Raw genomic sequence first — 23,386 nt, 5'->3', positions numbered from 1 at the left:
GGTTTGTTTTTAAATTATGTAAACCTTTTCTGTCCTTAAAGGCATTTTAAGATTTATATATATATATATATATATATATATATATATATATATATATATATATATGTATAATGTACATTAATGCATTTAGCAGACACTTTTATCCAAGGCAACTTACAGTGCATTCAGGCTATACATTTTTTAACCTAACGTGTTCCCTGGGAATTGAACCCACATCCTTTTGTGCTGCTAACGCAATGCTCTACCACATATATATATATATATATATATATATATATATATATATATATATATATAGAGTCTTTGTATTACAATCTAAATTTGAATGTTCACTAGCCTAATTTATGAGTAGACTGGCAGATATCTTCTGGTGCATTAAGCATGCAAAACAGATAAGTAGCTGATAGGCTGTCTGGTGAAGTTTAAAAAAAAAAGTCAAACAAAGTTCAGGTACAGATGAATGAAGTTCCAGACATTCCCTGATGGCTTGGAATGAATGAAAACCTTAACAGATATACTGATAGGCTTTCTGTTTTGGGCACAAACCTGCTACCAGCATGGAGTTGACGGTGGTGGAGAGTTCAGAACATCTGGCGCTGGTGTCACCTGAGCCCAGACAGGACACTGAATGCAGCATTGTGTGGAGGACCGACAGAGAAACTGGAATGAGCTTCTCAGATGGGTCAGCATGGAGGCCCAAAGACATAGTGAGAGAGACAATCTGAATGAATAAACAGAGTTCCCTCTTACGAGTCTGCAATTTCAGAAGGAAGAGGAGCTCTGGGCTCTGTGTCACTCATTCTCTTTCTGGCTCTCTAATGTTTCTTTTTTTTTATTGTATTTAGTATTTATGGATTCTAATAATATAATATTTAAAAATTTGAATGTGATGAAATATACTTGTGTTCCAATTTTAGAAAACTTGCATTTGATATTAAGGAAACCCAGTCAACATTGCAATAAACCTCAGTCAATTTGTAGAAGCAGTTTTCAGTGTGCCACAAATGAAAACAAGGCAACTGCGTCACACTTAAAAAACACCTTGTAATATGTAAACGTGCCATTTTAAATATAGTCTGTGAATACGTCCTATTGCATGGACTTGATTTCATTTGTGTTAAATTTAATATTTACATTTTTAATAATTCCATGACGGTGGCTCACATTATTACATTTTACTATATGTAATGGACCAGAAAATCAGTTATACAGAAAGTGTCAATATTTCGAAATTGAGATTTATACATCATCTGAAACATGAATAAATTTGCTTTCCATTAATGTATGATTTGGCCGAGATTTGGCCGACAACTATTTAAATATCTGCAATCCGAGGGTGCAAAAAAAATCTAAGTATGGAGAAAATTGCCTTTAAAGTTGTACACTTGAAGTTCATAGCAATGCATATTACCAATCAAAAATTACATTTTAAAGTAGAGAACTGACAAAATATCTTCATGGAACATGGCATTTTCTTAATGTCCTAATGATGTTTGGCATAAAAGAAAAATCGATAATTTTGACCCAGACAGTGTATTTTTGGCTATTGCTACAAGTATACCCTAGAGACTTAAGACTGGTTTTGTGGTCCAGGGTCACATATTACTACAATTTTAACAAAATATTGTAATAGACCTAATAACATGACTTGTGTTATGAGTTATTTTTGTTATTGTATTTTTTTATTTCACGATTTGTTGTATTTCACAAAATTATGTAATTTTATAAATGAAAGCTAAAACATTTGGTATATTCTGGAAAATCATTTTTAGCATTTATCAGTATAATCAGCAGAATTATTAATGCATTTTTGTGCAACAAACAGATGGTGGTAATGGTGTTATGTTACAATAAAAGTACAATCACTCGTGGTTATCTATACTGTAAGGTGCTGCTAGTCCTTCAGTTTACTTGATGCATAGAGTACAACACAATGAGCAATGGAATAGGGAAGATCCACTTGACTTAGACAAATAAAAGCGTATAAAAATAAAACCACTTTTTTCTCATAGAAAAACATGGAAAACTACCAATAGTATTTCATCTCAACGACCAAAAATACTCTATATTTACATGTCACAAGTTCTCTTAAATGCAAAGTCACTACGCCAACCTCCTCATACTTTCATGTGCGTTTTTTCTCCATTTTTCTAACGTTGTACGGCCTGCCCTGTCACTTATGTCATTATTCTATGTGACATCAGCAGGAGATGCATTTCCTTCCTGTCGTGGGCTTGAAAACAAGGTTCCTCTTTGCAGAATGCTGTTCTGACTCGAGCAACTGTAGGCTGTTGGGAAGTTCCTTTGGTTAGAGGCATTCTTGGCTGACAGATTGGACAGAGTCAGCACTTTACTTGGTTGTACCTGTGTTGGGTGGTTAATCCTGTTGTTCCCATATCACAGAGTTCTGTCTGTGCCCCTCAAATCCAGATCCTTTAGAACGTTCCAAAATGCTTTTTTTCTTGGATGTCTTCCTCTTTATTTCTTGGGAAAGGGGACTAAAATACCTATCTGCTGCATAAGGAAATGACAGAGATGTTTTCTTGAAGACACTATCGATTGTAGGATAATTCCCCTCAGTTTCTAATTCCATAGGTTTCCCAATCTTTGGCTTTATCTCTGAGTTGGTATACATGCTTTCCCAAGGCTCAGGTTTGATCTGTCCTTTGCGCTCTTTACCTGTAGAAAGTGAACTGGTTATTTCACGTGTCATGTTTGAATCTTCTACATCTTCTGCCTTGAAGTGCTTGCTCTCGTGTACACTCAACAGCACTGCTGATTTACACACCTTTGAGCAATACCTGCAATTGTGTCCTTCACCTTTCTTTTCTAGATGTTTTTTCTCATGACTTTTCTTGGTGGCAAGGTAAAGGAATCGCTGTGGACAGTAAGAACATCTGTAACGCTTTTCCATGCTCAGGCTAGGAGACGTCACGTCTGAGCTGAAGCAGGAGCCATCCTCAGTGCAGCTCTTGCAGATAAAGTCACCACTATCCTCTCCAGTGGGCCCAGCTGTGCTGGATGTGTCTTCAGGGGGACACTGTTTACCACATATTCTGCAGTGTGGCTGATGGCAGCTGATGATGTGCATGCTGAGGGAGGTCTGGCTAGAGAAAGAACTCTCACAGCTGTGGCAGGGGAAAGCTTCTTTTTGGCTGCTATGCCTTTGCTCCCTCCTGACCCCATAGCTGTCTGCTGAGATCCTCTCATCTGGACAGAACGGTGTTTCTCTGAAGTTTTTATTGGCTTCGGGCGACAAGGGCCTAGTGTAGCCTCTTAAATGCTTCATCCTTGTTCGTTTTCTTTTCAGTTTCTTACTCTTCTTTTTAGGTTTATATGTATAATAGGGACGCCATAGTTTGTCAGTTTCAGGATCATTTGGGTCTTCATATGTTTCATTTTTTGTAACTGAGGTTGTGAGTTCGGCCCTCACCCTCAAACTTGGACTTTCAATACTCTCCTCTGCAGGGCTTCTTTGACCCATGCCCTCTTGTCTCCAACTTTTCCTTTTCCTCTTCTTTGGAAATAGCTTTGAGCCTTTTATTTTTCGTCGAACAATTGCCTCGTTGCCAATTTTCACTGTTATTTGGCAGAGGGGAAGGACTTGGTTGTCAATTGATGGACCTGGACATGCAGGCTTAGCAATGTACGTTTCTGTCTTTCCACTAGGCTGTTGATCTGCTGTTATGCTTCCAGGTCTCGCGTGCAGCAGCTGATTAGCCATGTCCTCAATGGTTTGTGCTGCTGCTGACAGTTCACTCAACTTGCTCAACCCTTCGAAGGAGCATACGGATGGTATGTTGAGGAATGGAAGAATGTCTGTGCTGTTTTCTGTGTTTTTCTCTGTTGGAGAGTCTCTGTCACTTCCATGCGTAATCAGAGAGGACCCTGTGTTTTTCTGTATTGCTTTTAAAGAATCTTTAAATCTGTAGCTGAAGAGTGGTGACCCTTTTCCATCAAATCCAGACTTTTTCCTGAAATTGGTAGAGAGTTGTTTCAGGGGTTGGTCTGTCTCAGATGACACAGGAAATCCTATGTTTTGGTCACACGGTTTGTCAAAGCTGATGCGAGGAGTTTCTGATGCCATCATTTTCGGAGTGGCCATGAATGTCACTGGCATTGAAAATAAGGACTGACCACTAACAACATCAGAATTAGTTGTCGGTACTGTGCTGTCAAAAAGAGTGTCAGGAGAACAGCTGCCCAGAGGTGCACTGTAGGACTCATCATTGCTCTCGATCCCTTCAGAGTATGTCTGACTGTATGACTTGTAACGTTTCTTTCTAAACGTCATTGGGAGAAGCCTGTAAAGCTTTACGGGGTAGACACTACTCTTGAATCCACCATTTGCTGATTTTTTATTGACAGCCAGCTGTGGATCAATGCCATGAAAGGTCTTCTGATGATTCTTGAGGATGTAATAAGTCAAGAAGGTCTCCAAGCAGAAAATGCACTGGTATCGGCGTTCCCCTGTATGCCAGATCTCATGCTTGGTGCGGTATTCTGCCAAAGCAAAAACTTTGTTGCAGTAATGGCAAGGATAGGCTCTATGCCATGAGTGTACATTCTCATGTCTTTTTAGGCTGGAAAGTGTCACATAGGCCCGTTTGCATACAGAACATTTATAAGTCCTTGAAGTGCTATTTGTTTTTAAGGTCCCATTAACTTGATCCTGAGACATCTCAAGGGGACTAATCAATGTGGGTTCTAAATTTAAAGGGATATGGAGATCTGCTGGAGGTAAAGAGTGTTGTGTGGTATTTGCATTAGATGCAACGTTAGAGACTGGGACTCTCAAACAATCTTTATTATTTGTCTCTAACTCAGATGGGCCTTTTAGAGATTTTACACAGACCTGCTCGTGATTGCGCAATCTTTTCAGATGCATGAACTTTTTATGGCAGTACTTGCAAAACAAATGACTGACAAATCTCTTGTGTATTTGCATGTGAATGGTGAGAAGCGCTGAGTCGCTAAAGGTCTCAGGGCATTGCTGGCAGCTGAAGGTGGAGACATTGGGTATATTCTGAGGACTGAGACAGGGTGGCTCTGCATCCTGAGAGGGTGTAATGTCAAGTGGTGGCAACAGATCGAGGCTGGAATGTATCTCTGGTGCTGCATCTGAGGACAGCTGGGAGGAAGATAATGGAGCAACAGTAGACTTTTCCACTGCAGATGTGCCTGTAAGAGTGGGCACAGTTGCAACTGGCTCACTTGAGAGAGGCGGAATTCCGTTACCATGTATACGACGCTTCTTTATAGGTCCAAGTCTATGGGTAACCAAAGTCTGAGCTGGAGGCACCACAGGCATGGTGGTTCTGTTATCATTCTCCTGATTAACCTCTTTAGATTCTTGACCCTGGCTCACTGCATATGAGTGCTCAGTTAGGGCATTGGCAGGCTCACTCTCTGTGGGTGATATGCTTGTATCTTGGGAGCTACAAGGAAGATGCCCTTCCTTAAGTCCCTCAGTAACTTTGTTACGGTGATCCAATGTAGTAAATGGGTTGTTTACTGCCTCAACCTCAGTAATAGAGAAAGCATTGGTGATCCTTGGTCCTTTAGAGCAATCTAACTCCTCAGGCTTAAGGGTTTCTTTTTTCAGTGTGCATGTGTCTGCCAACTTTGACTGACTGTTTGATCTTCCGCAGCTTGCAGAGGCTTGGCCTTGCAAGAGACCAGAACTCTGCCTTTCAGAGTCTAGCAATTTCTCCAGAAAGGGAATTCCTAAACGCTTTCCAGCTGCCACCAAAGACCTGCTGTCCTCTGTACTACTGGACTCCACTCTGGCATTGTAGATGAAGTTCAGGATGCTAGCAAAGACCTCAGATTTCAGGTCTGTTAGCTCCAGCACCTGGCTGGATGTGTAGACCTCGGGCGTTTTGAATGCATTATGAAAATATCCACTTGTGGCAGCCAGTATGTTGCGGTGAGCCCGGAATTTTACATCCTCTACAACGATTATTACGTCACAGAACAGGCCTTGTGAACGTTGTTCACTAAGATGACTGAGGACAGCTTGGGGGTGAGAACTGTCCACCAGACCAAGAGTGCTGGGGTTGACCACAGTCATCTGCAGAGGATAAACACAGGAAAAATGACATTTTATATTTGTGCAGAGCTCAAAAGAAGAATCTTCATTGTGTTCCACAGAAGAATGAAAGGGGTTACACTTTACTTTAAGGTGTCATAGTTACAGTGAAATTATACCTTTCAGTACTGAGTAATATTAATTAACTATAAGGTTAGGTTTAGGATTATGGTTTGGTTTATGGTTATATGCATGTAATTATCCATAATTAATTGTTATTATAATAGGTAGTACATGTAACCTGTGCAACAAAGAGACCTTAAAATAAAGGGTTACCATAAAGGTTTAGAACAACTTTAGGGTAGGTAAATTATTTAGGGGAAAAAATGTAACCATGTTAAACAAATCACAACAAAACCACAACATGACATTTAACTATTAATAAAAAGACAGTGAAATAGTAAGCAGACATTTTAAACCACAGAATGAAAAGAAAAGTTCAATTATTAGAGGACTAATCTAATCATATCAAACCACTAGATGGCAGCATGACTCAACTCTTAAGCCACTTGTTTCACAATCATGGCATGTCTATAAAGCAGTAAATAAATGAAGCCAGTGTAGTTAGTATAATATCCAGTGTTTTGCAGATGTGGTTAGCTCATAACATCGACAACAACCAAACTCTAATATATACAATTATTATACACAAATATTGATATTGTTAAGGTGCATAGTGCAAAGACAGATGCATATTTCATCTTACATTTCATGTTGTTGTGATGCAAGGAAATGAGGTAAAGATGAAGCCACTAGAGATTTATTACTGAGGATGTTTGCATACCAACATGACAGTCTTCATACTACCCTCATGTCATCTCCTCATCTTAATACCTTGATCTGAGCTCCCTTAAAAGCTCTCACTTATTTATTTTTGCTCTCAAGATTACAGAAGCATACTTTGTACAAGGTAAGCACACACAGATACATGCACAAAGTAGAGCATATAACAAAGAAACAACTGCATAGAAAAACAAAGAAAAGCACTTAAATGAGTCATCGGATACAACATGCACTTTTACAAGCTGTTTGAACTTAAATGTGTGTTGGCAGTGTGTGTACACAAGCACCGTATAATGATTAAGATTCACCCAGTGTTGTTTTTATTTTTTAATCTCATTAAATAATTTACCCTTTCTCAAACCGAGCCAATCTCAGATGCCTGTCTGTGTGACCTATAACTTATACTTATATTTCTTAACGTATAATAACGTGCTACTCATGAAGTTCCACGATGAATGCAGCTAAAGTTTACCATCTCTCAGAGAGCAGCTCGGAAGAGAGGGGCAGGGCGAGCAGAGCTCATTTGCATTTAAAGCAGCATGCAAGAAAACAGCTCTGAAAATAGCTGTTTTTGACGAGTAAACTGGTGTTGTTTTACTCTGCCATTGAGAAATTTTAACCAAACTATGTTACAGAATTTTCATTAAGACCCTAAAGAATCATATCGACTTACTGACCCCTTTAAAAAAAAAGCAACAATATGCATAAGCCCTTTTCAGACGGGACTAGTTTTACAGGGGGTCTTTAGCGAAATCTGTGTTTCACAGACGTACTTGGTGATTTTAATCCCGTCCGAATCTGCCACATCTGTGTTTTTCTCACACAACCTCTGTGATAATTCCAGAGCAAATTACCTACTGTTTTTCAGCAAACTCAGTGATCCTCTGAGAAAACTAATCCTGTCCGAATGCGAATGTCTGTGATTGCCGGTGATATTTAATTTCACAACGCGTTTCCTTGTGTGTTTTGACCAAATTGAATTACCGTAGATGCTCTTACCGTGCACATGTTTGATATATTTGCTTACCGGCAAAGAAATGATAATAAAAAAATAATAAAAATTATTAAATCAAGAGCAAGATCACGTAGACTGTTAATACTGGCAATTGTAATATCAGCATCGGGTAAAATTACTCACGTTCATTTATGCACTCAGTAACATAATGTTTTAATTACATATGTACCTTTCTGAAAATTAAACATACGGTAGGTTTAGCCTACTACACACACAAAAAAAAGAGGACAAGTTAAACTAAAGGAACCACACATTAACATGGTTTTGCTATACTACCCATTTAGTATTTATTGTGTAATAATACTAATGGCAATCATTCTGAATGAATGCAATGCACGCATACAGAGCGCGTGATCTCTGTGACGCCCAGATGCACAAATCAGACCCTCCCAACTCTGTAATAAACACAGAGATTTTAGTCCTGTCCGAATTGGTACATGAAAATCGCAGACGTCAGGTGGTAAGAATCGAAACTCAAACGTAGTTTAGAAAATTAGTCCTGTCCGAAGAGGGCTATAGATGCAGTCCTTCAAACTAAGTGTTTACTACACCAAAACTTTAAATATAAATTCATGCTAAAAATAGACGTATTAGTCAGATAACCCTGTCATCAACCAATTTCATCCATTGCTATATCTGGTATGACCTAGCAAGGTCATCAAAGAGAGTCTAGACTGAGCAAGGGTGTGATGTTCCATACATGAATGCTTCTTTTGTCTGCTTGAGGACCTAACACCTGGGCTGTGGGAGATGGCTCACCTGGCACAATTAGAATAGTTTAATCCATTACATGCGATACACAGGAATACATTAAAATGAATATGAATTCATTATGAATAAAATATTTTAAAATATGAGGTAGGTATTGTCTGATTGGGGTCTGTTGCCAGAAATAACCAGTCTTGAATTTATATTGGTTGAACATGTGTCTAAACGTTTTCGACATTTTAATTACTAAATCCTGTTGAGTGATTTAGAAAATAAATTTTTCAACATGCTTGATGTTAGTCCTGGAATGTCCACCAGACATAGCCCTGCAAATAAACCACTATAACTTTAAGACCACTGTAATTAGAGACAGAAACACATGAAAGGATTGACAGGCAGAAAGTGCATTGACTAACTAATTTTTGACTAATCAAAGAATATGACCGTAATCTGACAGTCTGTGTTGTTGTTGTTGTTTTTTGTCTTTTTGTACAAGCTCAAAGCAGTCACAGAGACTAATTCATTCAGATCTGTAAGGTAAAATGGCTATTTTCTGAGTACCCTAAAAAAATGTTAACCGTGGTTTAGCTAAAGAATTGGACAGACAATTTTATAGCAACTTGCAGACATCCTATTTTATTGAATCTTCCCCACCCATCTATATCTTTTTTCTATGGCATATTAAAGTATTCTTCAACTTGCATTAAATGCTACTTGGTCAATATTCTATAAATATGCCAAGATAATAGCAAGATCTCAATTGGTGATGCGTTTTAAACAACGTAAGCAAAATAATAATAACAATTCTTCTGGTCTACCAGCAGACTATTTAGGACCTGCAGAGTGCCTCAAATAGTTTTTGCCACAGACCTATGCATTTTTATCTCCATTTGGTATTTATTTTTATTGCAGCGTGGTTCACTGAGTAATGACTTATGTTTGGAATGATGACTTGTTGCTCATCATTGCTCTTTACATGAAGGGATGTGCTGAAAGACATACTATGAACCCCATTATCTACTAGAGGAAGTGAGCAAGAATCCATGGCTGGGAAAGTGCTGTCCTGTACCAGCACTTCCACTGAGTAAAATATGTTGCTCAAAACCAAGGCATAATTAATTCCAGGGCCGCATTATACAAATGGCCAAACATGGGCTGTAACCCAACACTAGTAGGCCAAGGGAACAGGTGGAAGCAGTGGCACTAAATGAAACTGATGTAGGCTATTTTTGTGTGCATGATTATTTTTTGCATTTGATGGACTCTTTAATCCAAAGCATCATACACAAGCTTCAGCATTTTTGCATTGGTGAGTCTGCTGTGCTTCTGTTAGCAATGTTTCTTTAGTATGGTTTTCTTGCTTGAGCAAAGTTGACTGGTCTAACTCATGAATATTAAGGTTCATGCTGATGTTGCTTCACCTTCACACAGTGCTCGTCCATGTGATAAAATTAATATTAATAAATTAAACTGGTAAGGTTGTGTTAGGCTTAACTTGGCCCTGACTGCTGCAATGAGAAGACTCCTGGCAGTCTAGATCCTAAAGACTTCTATTGCTATTCCTTTTTATTGTTATTTCAACTTCGAGCATCTTTATGTTCCTGAACAAATTACTTTTCCTGATACTGCACTCAAAAATGATGCTCCACTCATTTGCTCACTCAAAGTGCATGACTTTTTTTGTCTACTGAAAATTAAATAATGATGGAGCAAAAAAGAAATTGGAGTCCATTGACTTTATGGTAAAAAAAACAGTCATTTCTCAAAAAATCTTCTTTTATGTTCAATTATGTTCTTTTATTTTGTCCAGAGTTTTTTTTTTTTTTACAGTGCTTTCAGATTTGTCTTCTGTCAGTGACGAAGTGCAATGAAACTTGTTTGACTTTTTAGACGACTAATCTATCATGAGGAAATGAACAAAGGTCAGATTCTACATCTTCTTGGTGGTACAGGAACACAAAAGCTTTTGAATATTTATCCTAGCAAGATGACCCATTTCTGCTTCTCACGATCTATTTCCAGTTCGAATGCACCTCACGAGGTGCAAAATGGATGTATGTCAGCTGCAGCAGTGCTCATGGCTAATGCACCATCAAAGAATAACAAATACTACATGGAGGGCAGCAAAATTCTCAAAGCGAATGCAGTTTTCCCCTTTGTCTCTCATTTGCACTGATTTCTCTTCTGTTTTGCTCTTTTTCTTTGCGATGGACATGGAATGTCTACATTATTATTCAAGTGAGTCACTGTTATGCCATTTTTAGGCAAGTTCAGGGCCCCTTGTGTGGCTCCTAAAATAAAAAAATTGAGTGTCGAACAACCTTTTTAATTGCCAAATATGCACAATTGCTTTTTAGATGCATGCTCAGATGTTGGTCACTTTAACCTTGCATCAATCCAGTGGATGGTCCAAGGGGAATATACCAATCATTTGTAGAAAGTTGCGCTTTATCGTGGAGCATTTGTAGTAAATTGACCGTGTTCATGTACGTATTTAGCATAATGTGCAGATGCTTTGTTTTTTCAGTATTTTATGCAAGTCAGGCGATAAGGTGAAGGTTGCGTGTCTCTGTTGAGAGGTCGTTTTCTTTCAACAGAGCAGCCATTTTGAAACCACGACAAAAGCATCTTGGAACAAAGTAAAATGGCCGCCTGTAATGTTCTATTAGACAGTAGAGGTTGATCTTGTTCAGACTTTCGTTTATAGATTTTAGAGTCTTAATTTTGAGAACATTATTAATTTTAAAATGACTGACAAGCAAAGCCTTGTCTGCTCAGCGCTCAGTTTCTGAACAGATAAACTGGTTTAAAAGAACATTTCCTCAGGCTGTTCTGTGGTCACCCTGATGCATTATGTGTTGCTCATAACGAGAAAGGAAACAACCAAACCGCAAAGTACAGATCTAACATATATCTGCCTCTTCTAATCAAAAAGCTTATGACACAGCGTTATTGTTCAGCCTGTACCTTTACTGAGCATTAAACATCCCTGGATGTAACAGCCTGCCAGATTTTTTTGTATGATGCTGCTGAAGATCTATTTCAATCTGTGATGTTTGTGTATGATTGCGCTAAACGGGAGAGACAGACCTCTCTTAATCGCTGGGAAAACATCCGCCTGCTCCCTGTCTGACAGGCCTCCGTTGTCACGGCAACATGCTGTGGCGCAGCACTTATTGGGATTTGTATGAATGGCGACCGAGCAGGCAGTTGTGTGTTTTCCGTCCAGAGAAAAACGGACCGTTCTCACAGACTGCGCCATGTTGGAAAGCCCCGGTAGCCTTTAGCAGAAGCTGTGGACAATTGCTGGGGATCACTTCTATCTGTGTGGGTGTGCAAGTGTGTGTGTTTAGTAGACTAGTATGCAGTCAAAATCACATCCCATAGAGCTGGATGGCAATGCTTATTTAAGTTGAAGGGCCCTTTTACGTGAAAAAAAGAAAAACACGAAATTTAATTGTGCCATTTGTTATTTTCAGTTGAAGTCGAAGCTTTCGTTTAATGTTTTATGGCATTTTATATCGGCGTAAAATGGCATTTGTTGTCTGTGTTTTATCTACCTGCCACACCCTCAACATGACTTACCATACCGTATGAGCGAAATAGTGGAAAAATAAAAATCCCCTGCCTTATTAAATACAAAAAGAGAGAAACATTTGCCTGCGAGTATGAAATGTCCAGTCAGACAAAGAACAAAACATTAGCTTTCATTTTTACAGATAAAACCACATGAGTCTTGACATGAGCTCGTCTGTGTCTGTTTGAAACTGGAGGGAAAAGCATGCTGAACGTACCTTTATTTCAGTTAATCAGAGAAAGCGCTTCAGTGGATGGAGAGCGGAAAACATCGCTCACGCCTTCCTTGTTCCTGCGATCCACTGATGGCTGGAAAGAGATGTTTCGTTTGCAGACGAAAGTGTTACAGCTTTTTTTAAAGATTCGTCACTTGCTGCTCTCTGCTGCGATTGCAGTCTCTCCTAGAAGTCTATCTAGCTTGCTCTCTCTCTCACACACACACTCTCTCTCTTTTTGGTTCACCCTAGTCCCATTGCCCTGCGTGAGACACCCAGTCCAGAGGTGGCAGGGGGCATCAGTCTGCTCCACTGCACCCAGCTAAAAGTCTCTGTCCTTCTGTACACTCGCTAGGTGGCCACAAGGGTCTTTTCGCCCACTGTGGAGGTTATAAATAGTTGGGCAGCTCTGCTGCCGTCTGTGTGTTATTAGCAGCGGAAAAGAGATGCGGTGTGCTAGCAAGCACTGCAACTTCATTATCCACTGCAAAAGGGTAACCGGAATGAGAGCGCGTGGAGAAAATGGATCAGTGTGCAAACACGTGAGAAGCGCTTGCATACAGTGCGAGGTGGATGCAGCAACACAACCACTGGTGTCAATACAAAAATGGCACCTGGCGCGAGTGAGCTTTTGACATTTTCCATCATGTAGAATAATGCCGGTCAGGTGGTGCTATAACAGATGAGCCCCCCTCACTCCTCCAAAACAAGCTTATGAATTTAAATGCACAGGCACACACATGCTCGTGTTCTTCGTCTGCCCCTCGTCCACCTAATGAAACATGCTTTTCTCTTGTCCAGTACGTGTTTATGCACATTTGCTTGTATGGCTAAGATGCACCGTTACTGCTGCAGAGACATCCTTATGCATGCCTCTTTGTAGTGGCGGGTGGGTGGGTGTGAGGTAAAAAAAGAACGAGAGAGAGAGAGAGAGAGAGAGAGAGAGACTACACAGTCTGCTTCTCCATCGCACATTTCTGATATCAAACATAAGGAGGGCGAGCAGCCGAGGAGAAAGAGAGGATGAGAGAGTGCATGAGCAAGCAGAAATGGTTGATTTGAGACAGGGACAGGGAGAAGCGGGGAAGACAACATGGCGGACGGCTAGAAAGAGGTTTCAGTGAAAGGTTAACACTGAACTGAGATACTAGCGCTGACAGAGAGTGAGCATTCAAGAGCATCAAAGAGAGAACGAGAGATCAGGAGGAAGTGGAGAGGTGATGGAGGACAGTAGGTTCACCTTCAACATGGCTGCTGATTGATGCAAAGGGATGCGACTGTTCTGCAAAGAGCACGAAAGAGGGAGGAGATGGGTGGGAGGGAACGGGAGAAAATGGACAAGGAGGCGCTGCTTCACATTCCATCTGCATGGGTTATTATATTTCATGGCCCAAACTGGGTATGTCTTTATTCAGGGTGAAGACTGCAAATAAATACCGTCCATAAATCATGTGAATACCTATGATATTTTTTTTACCACTTTTTCTTTTTCTATAAAGCCTTTGTCTGTTTTCTAGCATATTTTGTTAGCATAGTAATAGTATTACTAATTGTACCACTGGTGAAAAATCTTCTTTGCATTCTTTTTGTTATTTAATGCAACATTTTCAATAGATATAACATTATCAGCATAACATGTGTGAGCTTGTTCTCCAGCACGATTTGAAAACAGCCCAAATGCCTTTTGTGCTTCAATGGAAGCAATACAATTGGATCTTCTGTACAAAGAATCACAATCACAAAATTACTTGATTTGCAAAGAATTGAAAGAGTTGTCTTTGTTTGAATTTTTCTCAATATCTTTTAAATGTGTTTCCACATTTAAATGAGAACAAAAAAGTGGATAGCATCAATAAGAAGGGTGTATTTCACTATATTTAGACAATATTTATTTTGTTTTCCGTACAATAAGCACTTGATCTGATGTACCAGGCCTGCTTTTAAAGTCAGTGAAGTGTCTCTTTAAAGCTTGCAGAAGGCCGTCTCCTTCAGCTCACGGTGCAGCATGCAAACTAATGCCCAGATACCAGCGGTTATTTCTGGAAACAGGGCTGAGTGCTGATTACCTGTGTGCTATGAAGACAAGCTGCTGTAACAAAGGCTGCATTCAGTAATGAGTCTGAGGTTGTTTTATAAGTGAACCACTGATGGTGATATAAGAACCAAAGACTAGATTGATCACTGAGCTATCCACCAGCACATAGCCTCTCAGTTATATCTATAAATATCAAATTTCTTGATTATGTCTTAAATTTCATGATATCAATGTGCCCACAATTGTCAGAAACCGGGAAAGCACTGGGAATTAAAGAAAATTTGTGATTTTTCAGGCCTGGACAAGTCATATTGTTTGCGTTAAAATAGCAGTGACGGTAATGACCTGTGTAGCTCATTGGACAGAAAAGGCTAATAGCTGGTTCCAATGTGACAATGCCTGGTTCTCAAAAAAATAAAAAGCCAAATCATCCATCAAACCACATTCCAAAGATCTTTTTTGTTATACTGGATACTTATGTACTAGTAAATATAAATGTAAATGTATTTTATATACAAGTAATATAAAAAGTAATCTATATTATCTAGTTACATAAATATACTAACTGCAAGTACTTTAAAATGAAAACACTGAAAAAAAAAAAACTTCAGGCAAAGGTTAAGGAAATGTACTGATCAAACAGAATGGAACCCCATGTAAAAACCCTTATTTTTATTTAATGTACTTTTTGTGCACAAAGAAAACAAAAATAACAACTTCATTCAACAATTTCTTCTCTTCCTTGTCAGTCGTCACATGTTCACAAGAGTACCACGCCGCCATACAATTGAACCCCTGATGTCCATTGTACTATTTTAACGATGTCCTGACTTTCTTAGCCTTGAACATGTCAGTTCAGTTGCTGTCTATGCACAGTCAGAAAGCTTAATTTGTATTTCTTAATTTGTTTTCCGAAAGGCCTTTCCACACCGAGCACAAAAAACGAAACGAACATTGGATGCGATGACGTACTGGAATAAAACAAGATTTCTATGGATGCTTCCACATAGGCGCACTGGCAAACATTGGCGCACTGAAAATGATTTTTTTTTTTTACCAGTCCAACTAATCTTTTCAGTTTCGCAAAGTGAAAACATGGCCATCCAATAAGATTTGAGCTAGGATCACGTGACCGGAGCAGCTGCCTTTGCACAAAAAGGCAAGAGTGGTGGCACTGTTTTGAAAACCAGTGTCAACAAACACAGAAGAAGAGTATCCCGGATAAGAGAAGAGAGTGGATGCTGAGTTCTTGTTATCATTGGTATTTGACAACAGATTTATTCTCACAGTTTCTTTATACAAAATAACATTGATATTAATTGTCCACTGAATTATGTGATCCGTAGAGCACCGTTTTCTTCCACGTGCGTGACTGTTATGAGTCAGAGCACATTCACTCTTTGAGTGAAATGAAATATGAAAGCAAATAGACATGATTATGATGATATATTTACTGTATCTGTTTTGTATGCAGTCATGGTATGGTAAACCTTGTTTAGCTTAATTTAATGCTGTATATTGAGCAGCGGATGATTTTAAATCCATTTACCAGATACATTTTTGCATCTTGCTCAGTGTGGAAAGGCCTTAAGATGAACAGAGGTGTTACAGGTTTGGAACGACACGAGGGTGAGTAATTAATCACAGAATTTTCATTTTTGGTTGAACTATCCCTTTAAGGTTAGAGAAATACCTTTTAACTATTAACAGGGCCAGTCCGAGGCATAAGCGAACTAAGCGGCTGCCCAATCTTTTTTTTTTTTTCTTTTTACAATTAAATAACTTAAACAAGTGATATAATGAATGAATGAAAGAATAATGAACGAATAAATGAATAATTCAAGACAAGAAAATTCTTATTTACAGACAACTGCTGCTGTGTCTGCTAGCGTTTGAGCATAGACAGTAAAAGAAATGGACACAGCGACCCCATTGGAACTCAATTGAGACAAGTGAAGCCCATTTTTAGCGTTTTTTAGCACTTCCGTTTCTGACGCGCAGACTCAAACTAAGCTTGATGACGTCAGCAACCTGTCTGACAGATGTAACTCTTCTAGTAGCTGTGCGTGAAAACTGCCATCGTTAATCTTGCAGAGACGGCGAGTTTGAGCGGGGAGTTCTTTGGCGTGAGTGAGCAGGAGTAAGTATTCTGATTAATTATTTTGTATAGTATTTTAAAATGTAACGCCAGTACGCCATATTAAGTTAATTGCTTGCGAGCTTCTCCTCCTGTCTGTACGGTAATGCGACAGAGAGTTGAGTGGTTATGACGCAATCGTTAGCCTATTTTTACAAAAACTGTTTCTACGGGGCCATAATGTAACATAGAAGGTAATGGAGCCCTTTATACATTGTTGTGTATCTTTAGAAATAAATAATGGACAAACGGAGTCTTTAAACGCCTCAGATGTAAAGTTATTTGCTGTCAAAGTGACGCCAAAATGAATGGGAGTCAATGGGAATGCTAACGCAAGTGAAGTTCTGCTACAAGATGCCGGCACGCGGCCGACTTCAACTTCCGGTCGACTTCTTTGCCGCCTGCGTTTGAGTCATGCTAATGGGCTAGTTGCATCTCTCCGCCATCTTGGATTTCCGGTCTTGCGAGTGTGTGCGTAGATATTTCCGGTTGTGCTAAACGTCAGTGCAGAGAAACGGAGAAGTCCAAATATTACTTTCTATATGTTTACTGGATTTATAATATAACTTCAAATGCAAATAAGATCTACACTGCTATTATTACTATACTATAAATGTTAACTGAGCCAGTGGATTTGAAACTTGTGTATGTTTGGGTCTGGTGAATGAATTAAATACACTAATGTTCGTTACTGTTCGCGAGATGAAAGTTGAACTCATGGTGTGTATACACAGCTACAAAAATGTATTTTTATCTTACCAAATATGTAAATGTACAAATTACTTATTTCTCGAAAATGTTTGCATTATTTATTTTTTTTATGAAATATTTAACTCGTGAGATGTGGGCTGCAATGTATCTTCAGAAGTATCCATTTCTCAATTGTACACATACATCAGTCTGTTTCATCGTTATTTTCACAACATATTTTATTTACACAGTAAAAAATACATGACTAATTTTTAATATGTGTTTAATCTGATAAAATAATGCAAAAGAATAACAATATACATGGCTGCTCATAGACAGATAATGATTTATGCTGCAGATCTTTCACAAAACAAATAAACGTAGATAAAAACACACATGAATGCAAACAGCAATCTTTTATTTAATGCAAACCTACCATAATTATATTACGTTTAATTGTACAGTTAGTTATAAATTGTTAACAAATAAAGTTAATAAAACATGGTTTATCAGAAATCTCTGCGTCTTGTTTGATAGTCTGAAACATTGATTTTACATAACAGTCAGAACAAAACCAGCTCTATGAAAATTAAAAGTATTGCATATTTGAGTGGTTTGTGTTTGAAAGAAGAAATCCCTGTGGACCTGACCTGACGCTGATCGCATAATCAACAGAAGAATAAAGCAATCTCCGTGTTGTATCTTGATGAATTTCCACACAGAGGTACGCAAAAATGTAGGGGAGGATATACCACTATCTGCTGTTAAATTTGAAAAACATTAATTATATACATCTAGCCAAGTTTCGTATGTAAGTTTCCCTTAGGCCTGGTTCACACGGGACGATTTTAAAATTGTCGGCCGATTTTCCAAACCTGAGAGACCCCACACACGGCGATAAAAAATCACGGGTCTAACAGTTTTGGCCATACAGTGTGTGGTGTGCAGCCACACGGCAAAATCAACACATCACACACGAACCGATTTGACTCCCGAGCATTCCCAGGTCAGACGGGAAATTTCGCAAAATCCCTCGAGATCAAACGTGATTTCAGAGTAAACAATCATGGCGGACGAAGAGGATGCAGTGGCCATAGTTTGTGCTTTGTTTTTAACGGGAAAAAAACATAAGAAAAACAAGAAAAGGCGATGGTCAAAGAGGTGGAGACAACGCAAGCATGGACTATACTTGCTACATCATGATATGGATATGATATGGATGATATGGTTGTTGTTTTATCTCATAGAAATGTTGTTACGTACTACACAGATTAATAACCGTTTAAATAAACGTTTATATATTCGTTTCCACGGACTTTCTGGTGCGCCATGCCGCCGGCTGTTTTGATTTTGTTTCCTGGTACTTCCTCACCGCTTCGTCACCTCGCTTTCTGATTGGCTACATGCCACAGTCCACAGGCTGCGTGATCGTTTGTCCTCGGGGGACACCACACACGAGAAGAAATCGGGCAAAATAAATCCAACATGTTGGATATCCCCGATTTGAGATCGGAGCGGTCCCGACGTCCTTCCGAGCAGAGGAGAGCAGTCTTAACACACCACACACGGCAGGAATATCTGATCAGATTATTTTACGATAATCGGAGCATCCTAAGATTGTCGGAAGGGGTGAATCGGGGCTAAAATCGGCCTAATTATCCTGCCGTGTGAACCAGCCTTTACAGTCAATGGGAGCGTAGCAAGACCGGAAGTAAGTATGCACACACTCGCGTCGCTGAAGCTCACCGGCGCCATCTTGTGCACCTAGCCCATTGCGCATAGACACCTCGCGTGCATTGACAATTTGCGCCGGCGCGCAAGTGTGCGTCACTGTAATAAATGATAAGCCATGTCACAAAAAGCATGTATCCCTGTGGTGCTGAAAAGAGAAAGAAGAAAAGGACATAAAGTTGGCTTGACGTTGGACGTTCGAGAGTCTCAAATTTAGGGGCCGTCTCTAAAGTTACATGCTATATCTATACACTTTTCTAACGTCAGTCGCATTCGAGGAGAATGACTTAAAGTCATAAAAACAACTGTAATTGTTCATCTAGATGTCAGCTATAATGCACAATTGAATATAATGTTTAATATTTATTAAAATAAACTGTAAATCATATGTAAATTATGCTACTTTTTCACATGGGCTCAAAGGCAAATTTGAAGCTCAGTAGCATTTGAGGAGAAAGACTTGCAGTCATAAAACAATTGTAATGTGTTCATTCAGGTGTCAGCTACAATGCACACCTCATACATTTTTAATATATATTAAAATAAATTATAAATAATTTAGGTAAAAACGAGGCCCGTTTATCACTTTCAGGCACATTCCTGTTTTATTTTATGTACATGTTATTACAAATGCCTGCACAGGGAGCCAAATGCCATGTAATTGCTGCTGTTACATTTTTACTATAGATGACACAGCCTATATAATTTCTTCAACAAAAAATGTGCATATCACAACCCTTACAAAAATAAACCATGGTTTTATCATAGTAAAACTGCTTAATTTCCTTTTGCATGATTTCTGAATGCTTAAGACTATGAAATAAATAAGTCATAATAAAGTTATAGCCATAGGTAAATGTCGAGAGCTACAATTGTAATTAGTAAATAATATAATTTATTCATTTACTTTTTTATTTGATTAAAGTTCTATTTTCACCCCTATAGTAGGTGTTTTTCCCCCCATCATCATATTTGAGGAAGGGGGGCACAACAATACAATCCTGCTGTCCCGATGTCATCAGTGACTTTGCCTCCTGAAAAGCTAGGAGGGAACAATTTTGAGGTCATTGTTGTACAATTGTCATTGTTGAATCCTAGCTGTTCTTATGTTTGCTTTCATTATTTAAGTTTTTAACAATTTTTTGTAACATTTTTTATTAGGCTATATTAATGTTTGTCTATTTTGGTTTCATTTAAAATATTGCACATTTAATGCACATTTGCATTTGGACATTTGCAAATGATTTATTTCATGTTTTGTGACAGTTTGTATTCAGAAGTTTAAGAGTAAAGTATGTTATTTAAGTATTGTTTTTTATTTATTTATTTTGTATTAATACATAACCTCACTGTATTCACTGCCCCCAAATCAAATTCTGCTTAGGGCCCCCAAGAGGCTCGGGTACTGACTATTAACCACAAACTAATAAAAAAAATACTGTTAAAACACCTGTGACTTATTTTTATCGTCTTTAATATTTTATGAATAAGCCATATATAATTAACTATTATATTAGCATGAAAATAAATATAGGAATATTATACTGCTGTTGCTATATTCAGTTTTTATTTTTGTGTTATATCTTTGTTTTTGTGATCTTATTTATTGTTGTGTGTATACATTTTAAAAAGGTATATGTGTATTATATAAACTCACCAATTAAAGGAAGTTATAAGTGTTTTCTTTAGCAAAGCTGGCAGTATTTCTTCCATGGAGACAGCACATCTTTTCTAGTATATTCTAAGAATATTTACACGAGAGGCTGAGTAGATTATAGATAACATTTCTATTTCAGTTCACGGCACTTCCTGCTAGTATTGCCTGAACTCCTAATATAGACGAAAGTTGAAGACTATTATGTTGTAGCAAGCGATTTCCCACTGAAAAAATTGTGGCAGTGAATTTTTCTGCAGTGCAACATACTGCTTTTAAATAACCTCGGGGTGCAAGGACTTCCGCTATACCAGCCACAGCACAGTCATATCAAGTATGCACTAAACTGTTAGCGGACAAGTGCTGCATGGCTGAAGTACTTTTGTTCTTTGTCACTCAATAATATGTGTGGGCTGTGGCCCTGAAAGCATCAAAGAAGCTAACACATCAGAGGCCTGTCAAAGTGAGGCCTACAGTAAACCACGGTACAGATGAGCTCATAGCATGAATCTTCCACTCAAGGCCAACATGGCCTTAAGTAGAACTTATAAAAGTGAAAGAAAACAAACTGAACGCTATGATAAATTGCTCTGACGATCAAGATGAGGCCTAGGTCAATATGTGGGCCGCTGTGTTTCCTAGTGAATTATAGATGGAAACTTTGTCGATCATGAAACCAAATTCTAACAGTGAGCTATCAGCTCAATTGTGAATACACGAAAGACAAAAAAATTAAAATCAAACATGAATATCAACCTACATATATATCACAATAATATTGTCATCTTGCTGGAGCAAAAACATAAAGGCAGGCTACAGGTTTACATTTCCTGCTATCAAGTGACTAAGAGCTCTTTAAGATTAAAATCCCTTTACCAACCTGATGTTTGTTCATACCGCTCCTCATAATCGAGATCGTCTTTCCTCTGGTCCCTGTCGGGGCGATTAAATGTTCATCTGTGCGAGGAACTACATTGATGTGCCCCCTGGTGGCCATCATGCAGAAGAACTCAGTACGTGATCCAGTCCTGCAATTTGTAGTATGCATGATTTTTTGACTATTTTAAAATATTTCATGCTGTGTGACCATTTAAAAGTTCCACTATTATATAAATGCCTAGGTTATAGTGCAGGTAACATTTAGTTTTCTGCTGTTTACAATGTTATTATGTCATTATTACAGGAAGGCCCGCCTTTATTGCAGCGTAATCAAGAGAAACGCACTCAAATGACTGTCTATGGATGGATACTTAAAACAAGCTTACAAACACACTCATTTCGCTCACGGCCAGTCGATCTTCTCGCTAGTCCCACAGCGGAACACTTTTTAGTCAGCATTAATGGACAACAGCTCACAATCTCTCTGTGTGTTAGTAGAGTGAGTAAGAGAGCGAAAAGAGTTTCGAGTTAGCGGGGCTGATATATACCTGATCTATTCCTCCTCCTCTTCCATATTTGAGCAGCTGTAGATGTAAACAGTCTGGCCCAGGGTGAGATCAGTTAGTTCTGCCATTGTAGAGAGGACAGCGAAGGATAGAGACTCTGCAGCACAGTTTCTCCTTCGGGGCCAGATCAGCTGCTCTCTCTCAGCAGTACTTCCTTTTGTGTGTGTGTGTGTGTGTGTGTGTGTGTGTGTATGTGTGTGTGTTTGAGTGTCAAGGCCGGCCAAAGCAGCACCTCTCTGTTATTCTCTCAGCCCAGCAATCGTTCCACAGGCCTCTGTCGCTGCTGCGTCATCTTGTTGCTGTACTTGCTCTAGCGAAAGAGAGAGATGGGAGGGAGGGGTTTGAAAAGGGAGGGAGAAGCAACGGAAAGGAAAAGTGGGAAAGCTGGGCTTTCTCAAACGGTTTTGAAACGCTTACAAGCTCTGGAGCACAGATGAATAATTTAATTCTGTTGTGGGTGTTTGCTAAGGCAAGTATCACTATTACTATATAGAAATGAGTTGGCATTAAGAGGAAATTCACAAAAAGACACGCAAAGACACACAAAGTAAACGGTACCTAATTTCTAAATGCATATTATTGACAGTGCTGGTAGTAACTGATTTCATGTAATCTGGATAATGTAACCAGATTCTATAAATTAAGTACTTGTAATTAGAGTATAATACATTTTAAAATGTTCATAATCAGATTACTTTTTATGGATTACATAATTACATATTATTTATACCATGGCAGTTAAATATTCATAAGTTATTGATTCTCCCTATTTATTCTTTTGTCTCTCTTAAATTTTCCTTTTTTAAAATCCTACTGTGTAATATAATTTAGCTTTGACTTAGAAATGTAAATACATTTGCAAACCATGCTTCTGGATTTGTGGAGAAAGCACCTCTCTAGCAATTAGATCATAAAATTAAAAGAATTATGCAAGTTACTAAACACTGGTGAAACACTATGGCGTCGTCATATCCCGTGAAATTCAAGAACTGTTGATTCTGGAAGTCTGAAAAATATTTCAAACCTGCAAAGACTTTGGACATGTAATGTCGTTGTTTTCATGTTTATATAATGCAGGGATTCCCAGACTTTTTAGTCAGTGATACCCTCCAAAATAAAATGTTTATTAGAAATATCTCTATGAAAGTTAATGTTTCCATAATTTAACAACACATTTTCGTTTTTACAATTATTTGATGTCATTTAATAGTGACATTGATATGTAGGTAAACAAATACAATATATACACTCACCGGCCACTTTATTAGGTACACCTGTTCAATTGCTAGGTAACACAAATAGCTAA

The 23,386-nt window shown here is 38.5% G+C and overlaps 2 protein-coding genes across 4 annotated transcripts in view; one reads left to right on the top strand and one right to left on the bottom strand.

Moving 5' to 3' along the window:
- The window catches only part of LOC132101287 (E3 ubiquitin-protein ligase TRIP12), a 102,255-nt gene that overhangs the window by 917 nt on the left and 77,952 nt on the right, over window positions 1–23,386 (top strand). The window lies entirely within an intron of this gene.
- Window positions 1,667–22,381, bottom strand: zbtb38 (zinc finger and BTB domain containing 38). 3 transcript variants are annotated; one of them, XM_059506127.1, is made up of 3 exons: window positions 22,063–22,381; window positions 21,516–21,663; window positions 1,667–6,073 (listed from the first exon to the last, which is right to left on the bottom strand). In XM_059506127.1, exons 2-3 carry the CDS (start codon window positions 21,633–21,635, stop codon window positions 2,378–2,380), a joined length of 3,816 nt encoding a protein of 1,271 aa, XP_059362110.1. In that variant the 5' UTR covers window positions 21,636–21,663; window positions 22,063–22,381; the 3' UTR covers window positions 1,667–2,377. The 3 variants fall into 3 exon arrangements, with proteins under 3 accessions (XP_059362110.1, XP_059362112.1, XP_059362111.1); XM_059506129.1 differs by lacking the exons at window positions 21,516–21,663; window positions 22,063–22,381 and adding an exon at window positions 12,388–13,199; XM_059506128.1 differs by lacking the exons at window positions 21,516–21,663; window positions 22,063–22,381 and adding an exon at window positions 12,392–13,199.

The sequence above is a fragment of the Carassius carassius genome, chromosome 23 (genome assembly GCF_963082965.1).
Source record: "Carassius carassius chromosome 23, fCarCar2.1, whole genome shotgun sequence".
Classification (NCBI taxonomy): domain Eukaryota; kingdom Metazoa; phylum Chordata; class Actinopteri; order Cypriniformes; family Cyprinidae; genus Carassius; species Carassius carassius.
This window is presented reverse-complemented; position numbering and strand designations above follow the sequence as displayed.

Excerpts from the sequence above, each read along its gene's own strand:
- zbtb38 (XM_059506127.1), bottom strand. The coding sequence starts at position 21,635 with ATGATGGCCACCAGGGGGCACATCAATGTAGTTCCTCGCACAGATGAA. Across the intron at positions 6,074-21,515 it reads GCGGTATGAACAAACATCAG|ATGACTGTGGTCAACCCCAG; the intron begins GTTGGTAAAGGG and ends TATCCTCTGCAG.